The sequence below is a fragment of the Equus asinus genome, chromosome 3 (genome assembly GCF_041296235.1).
Source record: "Equus asinus isolate D_3611 breed Donkey chromosome 3, EquAss-T2T_v2, whole genome shotgun sequence".
NCBI classification, from domain to species: domain Eukaryota; kingdom Metazoa; phylum Chordata; class Mammalia; order Perissodactyla; family Equidae; genus Equus; species Equus asinus.
Window position 1 is genome coordinate 51801462 of NC_091792.1, and position 16942 is coordinate 51818403.

The 16942-nt window shown below is 33.4% G+C and overlaps 1 protein-coding gene across 4 annotated transcripts in view; it reads left to right on the forward strand.

Moving 5' to 3' along the window:
• The window catches only part of TLL1 (tolloid like 1), a 192197-nt gene extending 179647 nt beyond the window's left edge, over positions 1-12550 (forward strand). For all 4 annotated transcript variants that reach the window (XM_014851443.3, XM_044767001.2, XM_070505031.1 and 1 more), the window contains 3 exons: positions 693-906; positions 7925-8175; positions 9376-12550. In XM_014851443.3, the coding sequence (XP_014706929.2) occupies positions 693-906; positions 7925-8175; positions 9376-9510 (600 nt within the window). In that variant the 3' untranslated portion in view covers positions 9511-12550. The remainder of the gene's footprint in view (positions 1-692; positions 907-7924; positions 8176-9375) is intronic.
• The last annotated feature ends 4392 nt before the right edge of the window (positions 12551-16942 follow it).

A 16942-nucleotide genomic window follows, 5' to 3' on the forward strand; every position in this document is an offset into this window, starting at 1 on the left:
TGACAAAACATACTAAACTTTGCAGGACCCAAAATATTAAAGTAAGTGTACCATATGTCTGAAAAGCAAATTAAAAAAATCTATCCTAAAGTCATATTAGTGTTCTCTAATAAAATGAGTTATAAGATTTAAATAAAGAAATATATAGTGAAAATTCCCTTTGTTTTAGTTATTCTATTAAGATTTACTGCATTTAACTTTTATGAAAATAAAATAAGTATTTTTATGAAGTTTTCTTCATAGCTTAAGTGTCCAAAGGTAGGGGGATGTTTGATAGTTTATCATCATCAAAACCAGAAGGAATCAATCTTTTAATATAATTGCTTAAAATTTTCTGATGTATTCAGAAAAAATTCAGAATTAAATTCAGACTAAAATATCACTTTGTTATTGTAATTCATCTAAATTCTGGAGTAGATTTAATTGCAATAATAGAATTAGTTGCAATAGCTGAATGGTAGAATTTCACATGGAGTTATTACTTGTTCCCCTCATTATGTTTTTCCACAGATTTTACATTCTATTGATTTTACACCCCTTTCAATAATGTACACTATGAATTAAATCATTTGTATGCCTGAACATATTTTAGTGATCTGGATTTCTGCTCCAAAGAGAAGAACCCATTTGAGTGATATGCGGCTTTTTGTTTTTCCTTTTCTTTCCTTCTTTTTTCTTTCTTTTTTTAATAGGCTTTTAGTGAGTTTGAGATTGAGCAGCATCAAGAATGTGCTTATGATCACTTGGAAGTATTTGATGGAGAAACGGAAAAATCGCCAATCCTTGGACGACTATGTGGCAACAAGATACCAGAGCCCCTTGTGGCTACTGGCAATAAAATGTTTGTTCGGTTTGTTTCTGATGCATCTGTTCAAAGAAAAGGCTTTCAAGCTACACATTCTACAGGTCAGTAAATTAAGGCCATGCTTCTCTTTTCAAAAGATCCAGGTTTCTCTTCGAGTGAACACAGTGGATTCCATACGGGATAATAAATGAATCTCCAGGTTCAGCAGAAGAAATCTCGCTGAAGCACTGTGTGAAGTATTTCTGTATTCTGATTCTAATGCACTGTGAGAACCATGTAGCAGCCTGCCTAAATATCTTTGTAGTTGTTAAACATTTAGAAAGAAACCTAATACTTCGGTCTAATTCTTGTTCAATGCAGTGTGATCACTTGGAACTATTTCTAAATATTTGTATAATGTATTTCATATTAACTTTAGCAGTTTGATTAATATGTTGTATTTAACAGACAGAAATCTATAGTTAGGTATTCAAAAAATGTTTTCTCTAACACCTTACCCAGTTTAGCTAGCTTTTGCATTAATATATCTATTTTTGTAAATCAAATTTGAGAATTATCCCTCTGTTTTACCGAGCGTCATTTTTCCCCCCTTTTATTTGGTATGCAACACCATCTTTTCCCTGATCTTGTTCCTTAGTATGACTCTTACATATTATAGGTATTCTGGAAGTCTTTAAGAAATAAATATAATTTAGAAAAATATGGAAAAATTTCAGCAAAATGTTGAATAACATTTTTTATAATTTTATATTTTAGTAATATGTTCCATAAATATATAGGAAATGTCGTTTTTTGGTTCAGTTTTTTATTTTGTTCAGTTATTTACTAGAGTCATTTGGCTTATGGTGACATCTAGTGGCATTCCCAACGCATAGACTATTAAGCCACTGGAGAGAACATCTTGGTGTAAAACATAGTAGGATAGTCTATGGATTCATCCCTGAAACAATTTTAATGCAGTCATTTTTCTCATGGTTTCCTGCTGATTGCTTTTGTTTTCCTTTTGTTTCATTTTGTTTTAGAAGTCAAAATTTTAATTATTCCATTGCCCAATATTATTTTTCACTCTAGTATATTTTATTATGAACCTTAGCTTCATATTGTGAGAGAGTGGATATTACTTGTCAGGATATTGAGCTGATTCATAGTAGTAATTAATGATTGGACTTGTCAATAATACTCATTAATTATTTTCCATGATTAATATAAGTATTTTGGTTTGAGAAAAACCTTCCTATACCATAGAAATTTCACATTAATGAAGGATTTTCCATACATGTGACATTTACTCTTTAAATATCTTCCTGATAACTAGTCATGTATTGAAGGTGGAAAATTTGGAATCCTATTATTTCATTGATATTTTTCTCATCACAGAGTTCACATGCCATCACAGAGTTCACATGCCATCACAGAGTTCATGGCATATATATGTATATATTTTTTAATATCCTATCACCGGTTCTAAGAATTCAGTGTGAAAATATGCGGTCAAAACTCCTGAGGGCCGGCCCGGGGCCGAGTGGTTAAGTTTACGCGCTGTGCTTGAGCAGCCCAGGGTTTCGCCGGTTCAGATCCTGGGCGCAGACATGGCACCACTCATCAGGCCATGTTGAGGTGGTGTCCCACACAGCACAACCATAGGTGCACACAACTAGAATATACAACTATGTACTGTGGGGGCTTTGGGGAGAAGAAGAAGAGAAAAAAAAAGGAGAATGACAAAGATGTTAGCTCAGGTGCCAATCAAAAAGAAAAAAAGGAAAGAAAAAAAAAAAACCTCTTGAAATAGTTGATGCTCTAGTATTTAAAATTACCTATATATAAATTATCCATTTTTAGTGTAATAAAAATTTCCTTTTATGGGAAAAAAGCTTCTCTTTTTACCCTTCATGAGTGGAAGGATTAAGATTATATTATGATCCATTGTGTTGGTACATCTGTGTTTTTGATCCAACTGTGCCATTACCTTTGAAAAAGATAATTTCTTTGGGTCTCAGTTTCTTCCTCTGTGAAATAATAACCTCAAGGCTTCTTACAGCTGTAAAACTCCATGACTCCTTAATTTGCATGGCTTCTGCTCATGGACCCTATTTGCAGTGTTTATATTACCATGAAGAATCCATTGGTTGGATCTAATTATACTATAAAAGACATCCAATGGTATATATAGCATACACTTAATTTTAGGCACACGTATACTTTATATACACTTTACAAACATTGAATGTTCAAAAGAACTGTATGATGAAGGTGTTAGTGTCTTCATTTTCCAAATAAAGAAATTGAAAATCTAGATAATTAGTTAATTTACAAAGACTTCCAAAATTATATCAAAGCCTAGATTTTATCCTAATTCTGTCTGCAAGGCTCATGTACTCTCGTACACCTTCCACTATAGTATATTTTCTCTTAATGTACCAATTTTGGATTAGGAAGAAAACCAATACAAAACTAGGTCACTGTTATTTGAAGCAATAGATAGAGACTGAATGCTTCCTTAGATAAGTTTTGAACAAATCCTCTGTTCAAAGTGTCTAACTGACTAGGCTCATTTTATTTCCCTATTAAGGTCACCTCCATTCAAATACCCTCATGAGCAACCTCAATGCAATTTTGTCATGCAAAATGTGCCGTGATATTGTTTAATCCAGCTCTATCATCTCAAAAATGAGGATTCTGAGACTAAAACTTAAATAACGACCAAAGTAGCACAAAAAATAACAGTTGGAATTAGAATCCTGGCTTCCCAACTCTTGCTCATTTGTTCTTGTCAAAAGTTTTGGCATTATCTGTTTGTTTGTGGGGTTTTTTCTCTTCATGTATAAATTTTTGCCATCACTTAACCAACTGTCTTAGAATTTTGGGGTAAATTTATTTCTTACTGTTACTTTCTAGTAGCCATACATGCTGAAATATTCTTATGAACTGCCTACTACTTATTTCTCCTCAAAACTTTCTCCTTATCAAGTTTATTCCATAGTCTTTCATCAGATATTTATTTGGCATGTGCTTTGGATAGATACTATAAGGCATTAGCAATTTCTAGGGAAAAATTACGAATTTGTGGGAATTTATGGGAAAATAGAAGAAATTCCTGCCTGTGGACAGCTTAACGGTCTGATAAGTTAAACTTCTGATTTTCAGAAGTTTTTTAAGTTCCAATTTTCAGTTTCTACTGACAAGATAGCCAAGTCCAGTGCCACATCTGTCAACTTTTGCTACATTTATAAATTGCTGATGCATTATTTACTGCTTTCTAGAATACATGTGGCTATTATTGATGGGCCCTGAAGTAAACATTTTAATTTGCTTCAGTAAATTTATATTTCTATATACAATTTTAATTTTATAATACAGAATTTATAATTCCGTATATAATTTTAAAAGTTTCCAACATAATGAATTTTGAAACCAGGTGATTATGGCTACTTTTTCATAAGTAATACTGTCCAAATCCATGGGGAAATGACTTTATTGGAGAGAGTCCTTTTTTCCCCTGACAGTAGATCCAAATTCATGGAGATCCAAATTTATTTCAATCAGGTAATGAATGGTATTCCTCCAGCCTTAAATAAACTAATTGAAGGAAGCAAATCTTTCAGCTAAAAATATATCCTGTGTATTCACTTAGAGGATACAGCTAAAATACAGAAGAAGAGATGAAACATGGATAGAAAATAATATTTAAAAACATGGCATTGTCTGGTAAAACTTCTTTTCTGCAGCATAAAGCATCACACTATCTGTCAATGATGTTTAAAAATCAAATAATGTATTATTAAGCTCCTTAAAAAGGAAATTATTTTGATCTAACTCAATTAAATTAGAATGCCCACTAAAAGCATTTATGGGTCAAATTACAGGACCTTTCCGAGAACTTAACACATTACCAGGAAATAAACAAACGTGTCTTTCCAAATTAAAATGAAGGCAACCCCCGGGCTTCTCTTCCCTTCTTCTTACCTTTCATATTCAGCTTCATTTTCCATTTCCCAGAATTCTGTAGAAGATGCTCCAGTAGCTTGTGAGGTATTTCCAACAGTTGACTTAAAAATGATATGCTGACGTGCTGAACTGCTGCTTTTATATTTTCCTGACTTGGTAAATGAATAGGGATATTTGCAGGAAATGCATTTACTCAATTTAAAAATTTTATTTTAAAGGGACCATGTTAAATGATATATTGAACCATATTTTGAAGAATAGCCACTAGAATTCTCAAAAATACTCATAAACCCTTGCCCTCACGCTGCCTATTATTTTCTGCTCATGAAATTTCTCTGAGGGTATATTAAAATGACACCTCTTGTGCATATAATATTCAAATGTTCATCCTGAAAATATTTATCCTGCAGAGTAAATTCTCTCTTTTTTTTCCCACGGTTGGAAAATTAATTCCAGATTTATCAGTTTGAGCAGTGACCCATAGGAATGCAGTTATGCACTGAAACAGATCAACGAAAACAGGGGAACTTTTTGAAACATTTTAAGTCATCCTTAAACATAATTTAAGTCATTTGTTTTTGAACGTATGCCATTTTCTAGAAGCCTTCACTAAAATTGAATAATGTTGCCTTACTGTCCTTTCAGATTCACAAACGCTTTGTGAAATCTCTTTTCCCATTTTGTTCACTACTTCATTTCCTCCCTGATTTTTTTTCCAAGCTGGGCTGGCAGAGAATTGTCTCTTCTGGCTCCTGGTCTTTGTTTGGCTACTTTGTCTGTGCAAGGCAGGCACACAGAACCCTATGCCTCTTCCATATCGCACAGTCCACCCCCCTTCAGCCTTTTCTGGGCTGTGGAAGAAAAGTCATACAAGCACCGACAGTTTTTCAAAAGCTGAAAAGAAAAAAGATCTGTCAATTATGTCAAACTTTGAGAATAGATAGAACTTCTAAAAATCTGTAAGTGGGACTGCACTGGTTTATATATTTGTATATTGAATTCAAATATTTTTCACAAAATACGTTCTTGGCCTTCAAAAAAGAAATTTTTTCCCTTCTGATAGCGGATTAATAGTGTTTTAAATTGTTTTTCAGTTTTTCTGGCTTTTCATTTCATACTTGAGTGGATCCCCAGAAGTACAGATGATGGTATTTAGATAGTCTCTTTGGAAAATAATAACAGTAATGATAGTTTACACTTATATGGTTTTTCCTATGTGCCAGGCACCTTTCAAGCATTTACATATATTAACCCATTCACTCTACATCTAGACCCTATGATGTGAGTATTATGTGTGATTCCTATTTTAGAAATGAAGTGTAGGACAAAGTCCCACAGCTGATGAAGGGCAGAGCTCAAATTTGGACCCAGGCAGTTTGGCTGAGTTGTTGAGTCACAGGGAGAAGACAGAAATTCATGGAGTTAGTGAAATAAGAGAAGCATTATGGTGGAAAAAGGAAGCTGCTTGGCTTCCAGTCCGCAGGACTCAAGAGACGATATCCCAGACTGATTGGTATCCAGCCTTCCATGGTGGTTCCAGCACATGTGTATCTTCGAATATTTGCATTTGCAACAGTGGCACCTCTATCACTAGATTGTGCAAGATGCCACACCTACATCTAGAAGACAGAGCGACCTTTAGATTCATCATGTAACACAGCCCCATGGGGAAGCCATTCTCATGACCAGAACCCTAGTGGGAAATTCTTTCATACGTTAGTCACACAAAGGTCTCTGAATGTGCAGTTGTCTCTGACTATGTGCATAGGGTTTGTTGAGCCCACGAATTCAGATATATCTGAATGGAGTTCCATATCTGGGAATTCAGAAATATTTAGTTATTTAAAATCGCCAAACCACAGTGTGGGTAAACCACATACAAATCTGAAAAATCCAAGTAAGAATTTAGCTCCTAATCCATCTTTACAGGGTGCTGCCAAGGCCTGTCTGCTCCCAAACGACCACGAGAGTGTTACAGTCGTGTTTTGATATTCGGTGCCTTAGTTTGTCCATATCTTTCCACAGTGAATTTTTGTCCCTTCCTAATCATTCCAGTTTTCCTGAGACTTTCCTGGTTTTAGTACTGAAATTCCTACTTCCCAGAACCTCTCAGTCCTTCACAAACAGGGACAGAAAGAAACTCTACTTTCTCCTAATACTTTTCGTTCTTTATTCTGTTCTTTGTCGCCTCCCACTCCCAGCCACGTTTGCATGTGTGTTGGACTTCTTCCGCCTTTATTTAATCTCTAGTTATTATAAAGTTTTGGGGCTCTAACTGCAAAGAGTTCCTGAGCAAATTTTTTGGAAACTTTTATTCTTTAAATTACACTAACTTTAAATTTTTATGCACACTCATTTATTTATCTGTCATATTTACCTCTAGTGACATAGGCAGTAACTGGTGGAGCATACATTTATTGATATTTCTCTGAAAAACAAGCTGTAAAAAGAGCATTTAAAATTTTTTATTTATTACAAAAACAAAATGTAACTGAATAGGTCCTGGAATTGTAAAGGTAACTATAATTAATGATGTGTCTATGTTTTTCCTAACCAAGTTAGATAAATATTCTACGTAAGTAAAGTAATACTATTTTATATATTCTATATAGAGAATTCTAGATAATGCAAACACACACACAGGGGTTTTATATATATTTTTGGTTTTAAAGTTATTGCTTTGGATTCTAGGCTCTTAAATTATTAAGATTAAACTCAGTTTAAGACATTGAATTTTTCTCCATGAAGATAGTTATTTGGGACTAAAAACAATAAGAGGAATAACAATTAAAATTATTTATTGAGAGTTATTGTATGGCAGGCACTGTTTTAAGTGATTTTCATATATTGATTAAGTCCTCAAAACCCACTGAGATTGGTGCTATTATTGTCATCTGCATTTTACCCTTGAGAAAACTATGGATCAGAGAAGTGATGACACTCATCCAAAGTCGCTGAGCTAGTAGGTGTTGGAGCTGAGATTCCAACCCTGCAGTGTGTCCAGGGCCTGTGCCAGTATCCATTACACCATCTGACTCAGCAATTATGGTAAACATACCTGATGATAGCAATGAATACAGAAGTTAGAAAATGGTTAAACTCCACTGAAATTGAAATTGCACCTGTTAAGCCTTATCGAGCTTACTTCTTTCATTTTTCTTTCCTGGGCAGAGTGTGGTGGCCGACTGAAAGCAGAATCAAAACCCAGAGATCTGTACTCACATGCTCAATTTGGTGATAACAACTACCCAGGACAAGTCGACTGTGAATGGCTGCTAGTGTCAGAACGGGGCTCTCGACTCGAGTTATCCTTCCAGATTTTTGAAGTGGAAGAAGAAGCTGACTGTGGCTATGACTATGTTGAGCTCTTTGACGGTCTCGATTCAACAGCAGTGGGCCTTGGTCGATTCTGTGGATCGGGGGTAAATACAATACCAACAGGATAAAATAGACATGATAGAAAAAATGCCTATTGATTTGTGATTGATATGTGTAACATATACAGATTGGCAATGTTTTTACAAAAAAGTTACCTGGTATTATTAATAGCTTGACAAATTACAACATGCTACTTCTTCCCTTACCTTTTCTCCATCTCAAGTCAATTTGCTCGATAATGTCAAACAAAACAGATGAATTCAGTAGTTATAATTTCTTATTACTGTCCACCTTCTAACTTTTTTATTCACATTTTTATTGTGCAATGTCTTTAAATATTTAATAATATAACTTAATATAATAATAAAAAATATATATATATAATATAACTTACACATCTTTGGCAATGTTATCACCTTCCTAAAAGAATATGCACTCTCTTCGCATTGACATTCCCTTCTCAACAAATATACTTGGTGAGAGTGGGAGGGTCCACCACTGGTGTGTGGGCTCAGCCAGCGCTGCAGGAATGTTGTTCTATTGCAGTGTGCCACTTGCAAATGGGACAGAGTTCCAGATACAGGTTAAAGTGTGCCACCCTGAGAAATAAGAAAAAGCTTAAGGCTTTCTCAATGCGTTACTTCCCAAGACTCACTGCATTAATATCAAATGGTCTTCTCAGTACACATTTTGTTTTGAAGACATTAGTCCCATTTGCTTGAATGTCTATCAGGATCTCTTGCTTAAATAATACTATTGAACTCCCGTGCAAATAGCAACTGAAATAAAACAAAACAAAATAAAACCTTCGTACTTAATTTATTAAAACAAGAAGGAATGAACAATTTGGATTCTGGAAGTGGCTCTGCCTCTGAACAGCTTCTGAACAAACTTAATATCTCTTTATCCTTTGTGAACCCCACTTTATTTATTTGTAAATCAAAGGAACTTGGCTTAAAACTTTAGGAGAAAACACCAAGTTCCAGAACTTGGAAACAGATTTAAGTATGTTTAAAGGCAAGCCACTTCACTGCCTCGCCATGTGAGCTTGAGCATGTCATTTACATCTGTGAAACTCAAGTTTTCTCATCTGTAAAATGAAGTCACTCATAGCCACTTTTCAAGGTTGTTGGGAGGATTAAATTATATACCGCTCCCCCCCCCAAATTCCCAAACATGAATTACAGTGAAGAAAAAGTGACTTATGCTCTTGTTTATTTGCTTGTTTTTTGTTTTATCTTCAGCCACCAGAAGAGATCTATTCAATTGGGGACACAGTTTTAATTCATTTTCACACTGATGACACAATCAACAAGAAAGGATTTCATATAAGATACAAAAGCATTAGATATCCAGATACCACACATACCAAAAAATAACATCAAAACCTCTGTCGGAACATAAAGGAATATGCATAATGGAGAGAAGACGTATTTTTTTTAAATGAAGATATTAGCACAAATGTTTTATATAATGAGTTTGAACAGAAGAAACTATAAGACCAGAAGTATCTCTGTACTAAAAGAGAAGTTTCCAGCTAACTCTGATCAGCAGTACCAGGATATTTGAACTCGTGTTTGACAGTATAAATAAAGCTGGTAAAAGGGCATCACAAGCTTCAAGGAAGACTCCACAAGCTTTTGATCCCAGCTTGACATAGATGCCTCACAATTGAGACAGTTCAGCTCAGGGTCTGTGACCCTGCAGAGTGTTCTTTTTGACAGTTTTTCAAGATCTGGGAGAAAGAAAATGATCTTGCAAGTCATAAACTGGAAAACCCTCTCCTTATATCTTGGGATAATTGCTTTGGCTCAGTAACTTGGATACAATGTAAACCAGATCCATATAAGATGTTGTGAAATGAGTGTCTTTTGAGGATGGTTAGTACTTTAAATGTGATTGTGTCCAATGTTTGGAAACTGGAATATTTCAGCTTCATTATTTTCACTTGCAGGCCAGATTAACCTCTTTGAAACACAAATGATCTTGAGACCACTTCATTTTACTGACATTTTGACAAGTTTGAAATGTCAATAGTGTCTATTATTGCAGTTAAACTCTTGACATCATTTATTTAAGTGCTGGAAAATGCCCAGTTGATTGGTAAACTCAGTTCTTTCTGTGGAAGTGCTGCCTTTTCACACCAAATCCAAGAAGCCTTGTGATGTCTTATGAACTTTATGGGAAAACTCCCAACAGGTGTGAACAGGATTCTTCTAAGTGACTGCCTGGATGGTTCATACTCAAGTTATCACTGCTGCTATTGTCTTTCTTTTATTGTTGATCTGTTGTAGTTGTTATTGTTGATGTTGTCATGGTTTAATGTTGTATTTAAAAAAAATGAGATGAAATGAAGTGGAAGTAGGCCTTGTAAGAATTGAAAGACCTCTTTTCTTTTTTTTCTCTTCCTGGGATTCAGTTAAAAAAAAAATGTAATGTAGAAAAACAGGATTTGTGTCTGAAAGACTTTCTATGGTGCTATTCCATTAACATTTTTTTTAAACAAAGTTTTTGACCTTTGAGCCAACCACCTGTAGACTATGAATGTCTCCTTATGTCTGGCTGGTGGCATTTGAAGACTAAAGACTTGTTAAATGTATCAAGAGTATATCAAGGGCAGCACTTGTCCTGTGGAACAACTACTTATAATGCCTTAGAATTCTTGCACATGATCAAACAGATCCTCCTAGAGACATACCTTTGGAAATGCTGAACCTAATAGTGTAAGTTAATTAGCAGCCCTATGACGAAAATCTATTTTCATGACTGAGAACATTGGGTATAAATATGATGACCTGCTTTTGTTGTAGAAAATGAATTTTCTGCTTTAAAGCCACGTGTGTTTTTAATATTAATGTATGTATATGAGAGATTGTCTGAGTGAGTGAAGCTACAAGAAGGTGAAAAGTAGTGGGTGGTTGAAAAGTTAAAATTTATGTGCCAAGTTCTACTAGAATCCTGTTTGAAGTAGCACCTTTCTAGGAAGTTTTATGGACAAATAATGGGAACTTCTAATTATTATTAACCCCATTAAAAAGGCTCTTTCCTTTAGAGAAACTCTATTTTGATATTTTTTGATGATGCAGATTGCTGTATGAAGTAGCTTTGTTTCTGTGGCCTGTCCATGAGCATCCAACGTTTAACAAAATGGGGTATTTTTCTTCATTTTTACAAAATTAACCTATGCACACAGATGTTGCGTATTTGTTTCTTTTGTCCTTGTTCCCCTGAAAAATCTTTTCTTGCATATTAATTATTAATATGTAAATACATTTTCAAAACCATTATTTTGATCTTATTGAATGTTACTTTGGAAATGCATAACTATTGCCTGCAATATAATGAGCTTTTTAGTGGAGCTGATTTATTCCAGTAACAACTTCTATATTTTTTCACTAATCTCCAATTAGCCAAAATATATCAGGAATGGGAAAGAGAGGAGAAAAACCATTAACACCTGGTGTACTACATTATGCCTAGCCCAGGACTAGGCACATGCACTCGCTCTTTTTAAACTTTATGCTACCCTTTGAGAACTGTGGTGAGGTTCTCATTTTGTAGTTCAGGAAGTGAGGCTCCAAGAAGGTATGGAATGTTCCCAGGGTCACAGTGTAAAGTTAGATGTTGAAACCCAGCTCGTCTGATATCAAAATCTGTGCTTGTTCTACAAAATGTAGTTGAATCAATCTTGACATATATAAGTAGTAGCTATTTTTTTATGATGAACCTTTTCCACATAAAATAAATTTTAGGGGTGAATTACAGTCAAACTTTCAGCATAAACATATTGTTCCTTTAAGGAGCAGCATGACAAGTCAAATATGAACTGTAGATACCTTTAAGAACCACAATTAGTACTAGAAATTAAAAAACAAAAAACTACTCTATAGTTCGGTGTTAGTAACCACAGGCCTTTGTTGAAATAAATGTGTTAAATTATTTTATCCGGCGTGCTATGGGAAATGTTGTGTGCTTTTAGAAATCCTCTGGGTATTTTGGTTGACATCTTATTAGGCCACAAAGAGCTGTGTTCAACACAACCGAGAACTTAAAAGGGTATTTAGAAGGCAGTAGAGGTGTTGTCATAACTTTAGGTCCTCAATGTGAACATTAATTTTTATTGTATCTTATGTCAGATATTGGTTCACTGCACATTATTTTTATATTAATTCAACTTTGGCTGAAATGTGTTGTTAAATGCAAATACGGATACTTTGTTGTTATTTTGTTAATAATTGTTAGTTACTGTTTTAGGCATTTTATTAAATTAATTTTGTAAATTATTTTCAACCCCTACGTCAGTATATTGGTTGTGTTCTGTATTTGCCAAAGTTCTAACTCCTATACAATCTTCACTGACCCTACACACAAGAAACTGCTCCCACTTAATATGGTTTTATTAAATTATTTTTAAAAATCAATTTTGAATGTCAATCTAGTTTATTAAGGAGGTCATGACTTAATGTAACTGCACAAAACAGCATTTTTAAAGAAATGTATGAGAAACAGCAATTATATTTCCAAAGTCCCCAAATGTCCCCTGCCTGTATTGGATGGATTTTTACTGTCTAGGACTAAGTTTAATATGCCACAGTATAAGATTCAAATTCTGTCCAATTTTGTTTTTAAATATCTTAGTCTCTTTATTTGGTTTCTATTACACTGTATTTTTGATAGTAAGCCTCAAATATGAAATTTTATTCTCCCATGTAGAGAATCTGAAAGCATCTGATGATTAATTCTTATTCTTCATAAGGGTAAAAGTTATTTTTTAAAAGAAACGTTAAATTACATACTTGCTTAGATTTAGTAACTATAGCCATATGTGGCATTAAAAATAACTTTTCCTTAACTATCAAAATGTTTGGAAATTTTATTTAGTGGTAATGGGAATAAGACTTGCTTTGGAAAACCTGTAATACCATTTGTTAAATCTGGCATGGAAGGAGGAAAACAGGAATAATAATTACCTCCTGAAGATTTATAACTTGAATTGCAGTAATGCCTTCTATTTTATAAGAAAAATAGAAAAGAGCTGGTTTGTGAATGGATTCAAAGTTTTTATGCTTCAATGCATAGTAAATGGTTGCCAATGATTATTTAGCTTTTAATCTTTTAGAGTTATTGCTATAAAATTGAGAAATTGAGAAATTTTATCATTAGCTTAGGAAATGATTGATGGAAAGACTGACTCTGACACATTGTGAGATATAATTATTTGTCTCCCTGCTTTCTTTGGGCATCTGCTTTTTTCATTGTCCAGCCTTCAATCTGCTTGCCTTTCACTCACCCTCAGTATATTCAACCTGAATCCAGGCTCACCTTGTGACTCTAGTCCACACTATGACATCGACCTGGGGCACGCACTGATGCAGGATGATTCCAAAGAAATTATAGGGCCCTGAGTGTGTCTCACTATATATTACCTCCCTCTCATCCAATATTTTAAATAAAAAATTAATACAGTAAATATCAACTCCTAACTTTAGAGGACTTGTTGGTGGAAATGTATTTGGGTTAAAGCAAATGAAAAGAGAAGGCCTGAGAAGCCAATATGCAGCCAAAGATGTGTAGATAAAAGGTCCAGGCAGCCAAGAATTATCTTGCCTTTGCCGCCAGAGTGGAAATATTGAGTAAATAATGAAATTACTTGTGTTATGTGCCTTTTCTATATGAATACAAGCTAAGGGTTTCACCAGTCCCTCTGCCCTTACCCTGCTCTGCCTATCTATATTGTCCATATAGCTGGAAAATTACTTACACAGCATTTCATTTCTGCTGAACTATCAAATTTGTAGTGTATACGTGCATCTGAAATAAAAATAGCAACTAAGGTTACTCAAACTAATTTATAATATTTTCACACATGCTCAATGCTTCAGTATACTTTGCAAATTATATTTTAAAAAAACATATCCAACATTGCTACATCTATTAGATGATATCAGAAGGTGATATTAGTCACAATATTTAACTGCACATCAAATCCAAGAACTGAAAAATCTCATATCAATCAAAAGCTCTATTAGGAAATTTTAGAGAGTTAACTATGGAAATTTAGTAAAAAATATAATTTTCAACCAAAACGTAAAACTGAATCTATATTCTCTCAAGATATTTTAAAGCTGGAATCAGTGACTCAAAAAATGATAGCTGGCTGCTAAAATAGTGGTGATAGGGTACAGGTGGTGGGGAGGGGTTCATTTCAAAGAATGCCATTAAAATTATTTAAACAGGAAGATTGCCCCCAAAAGACAAATAAAGTGAAAAGATTAAAGATAATAAGGCTTAAATATGTAAACCTACCCTAAAAGAATATTTAGTGGACATTCCTTAGAGGGCTATAATTAAAAATTAAAATAAATTCCAGGAAAATTTTCCACAGGGATCTAATAAATTTGTTCAAATCCGTTTACACAACAGAATGTCTGTTAGTTGTGTTTGAATTTCCTGGGAATAAAGGGTCCCTCATAATAAGTTTTGTCATTTTCAAACCAAAAAAGAAAGTAAAACCATGTAGTTTATTCACTCTATTTGTTTATTTATCAAATATTTGCTTAATGCCTACTAATATGCCAAGCACTATGCTAAGTATTAAGAATTTAATAAGTGAAAAAAATCACAATCTTTGCTCTCATAAAGGTTAAATTCTAGTTGGAGAGTTAAATATTAATTAAACCAATCACAGAAAGTCATAATTGCAATATAAAACATGCACATGTGTATTTTATTACCGTTTAGGGGCATTATTCCAAATGGCGTGGTTTGTATTTTGAGGAAAGCATTAACAGAGGCATCCTTTCCTTATCCTTGGTTTTCCACTGTCTTCCTGCTTGCATTTGTGTTTCTTACAATTTCAGTTGTACTATAAATTGGCTTTTTTTTGCATTAATCACTTGTATTTTCAACTTATAAATATTAATTATTCGTTCTCAAGATGGGTAGTGGGAGTGGTATAGCATATCAAAATTCTGATATTTATTCATATAATTATTTAACAAATAAATCTAGACAATATAATTTATGAAAAGCATTACCTAATACCAGCACCAGTAGTGCTTGAGAAATTCTAATTCTAGTTAGGATGTACATTAAGATACTTGAAACCTATAATCTTCAATCAATGCTGGCCTAACTGGTGGAAAAGGGAAGCTTTGCAATTGTAGCGTGACTTGTGGGACAGGGAAATGCCTCACTGCTTTGCTATTTGGTTCCCTCCCTCTCCAAGACAGCAACTATTTTTCAAATATTGGTAATGTGCCTTGGATACCTAGCCCTTTTGAGAGCATACTCATATTAAAAAGCTCTCTAGAAGCAAAAACTGGTCCCCAGGCAATGTAGTTTCTCCACAGGAAATGCTTCACAGAAAATGATGTCACAATAAAAAATTATAAAATGTTCAGGTAAGAGTAATCCAAGATGACAAGTAGCTGAATTAGACTCTAGATATTTAGATACTGGAATTATCCTATGTAGAGTAAAATTGTTAAAGAAAGGAAAGAAAAAATAGGTGGAAAAGGTATAGATACTATCAAAATACTGAGCAGATTTTTAAAAAGAATTGAATTCGTAGAAATGAAAAAAGAATACAGTAATTGAAATTTAAAATTCAGGTTAGATATAGCTGATGATATAAATAATCAACTGGGAGAGTTTAAGAATCACACAGATGTAGCAGAGACAGACAGAGATGAAAAAATATATTTTAAGAGAAGTGAAATAGAATGTTAATGTTTGATGCATGTTATTAGGAATTAAAGAAGAGAATATAGAAAATGAAATATTCAATACATAGTTTCTGACATTCCATAGAACTTTTGGAAGACCTGTATCCTCACATTCAGGAAACACAATAAGTTTCTAAATGAAATAAATAAAAAGAAAGCTACACCCATACACATAGTACTGAAATTGCATAACAAAGCTAAAGAGAAACATCTTAATTGTCAACATAAATTTTTACACCCTGTTAAACTACTATTTACAAATGGAAACTAAATTAAGTCAATTTCAGATTAGTAAAAACTGAGAGTTTACCACTAACAGATATTCATTGTAAAAACATCTAAGAGATTTTCTTCTGGAAGAAAAATGAAAACAACAGTAAGTGATAAACAAGAAGGAATAGTTATCAAAGAATTGGTAATTATGTTCCAATTTTAAAGATATTAATACTATTAAAAATAATGACTCATTTGAGAAGAAAGCAGAATTAAATATAAGACAATAATAATATGTAAAACTCAAGATAGATAAAGTTGAGGGGTTCTAAGTTCCTTACAGTGTTTGAGAAGAGGATTAACTTCATATTTTGTTAAATGTACATGGCAATGTTATAAGGGTAACCACAAGAATAGGAGCAGGATATATAACTTCTAACCAATATAAGTAGGTTATATAACATCTAACCATGGTAAAAACAATAATATGTAATATTTAAATTTTAAAACGTATATCTGCCAACTATTTTTCTAAATGTCTGACATATTAACTCATTTAATTCTAAGAACAACTATGAGTTATATTGTCTCCATTTTATGAGTGAGGAAATAAAACAAATATACTGTTAATCACAATAAATTGAAGTGCACTAAAATTTCCAATTTAAGGAAAGATATAGTCAGATTGGATTAAGAATTCATCTATAAGCTTGTAGAAAGGATTATAAAACATAGTACCAGAAAAGTTGAAAATAAAAAAGTCACATCAGGTAAATTCTAAACTAAAGATAGCTGATTTTTCTATAGTAATATTTAATAAAAGAAATCTTAAGGCATGAAAGGTCATTTGGGATAAAATGAGTGACTCCAC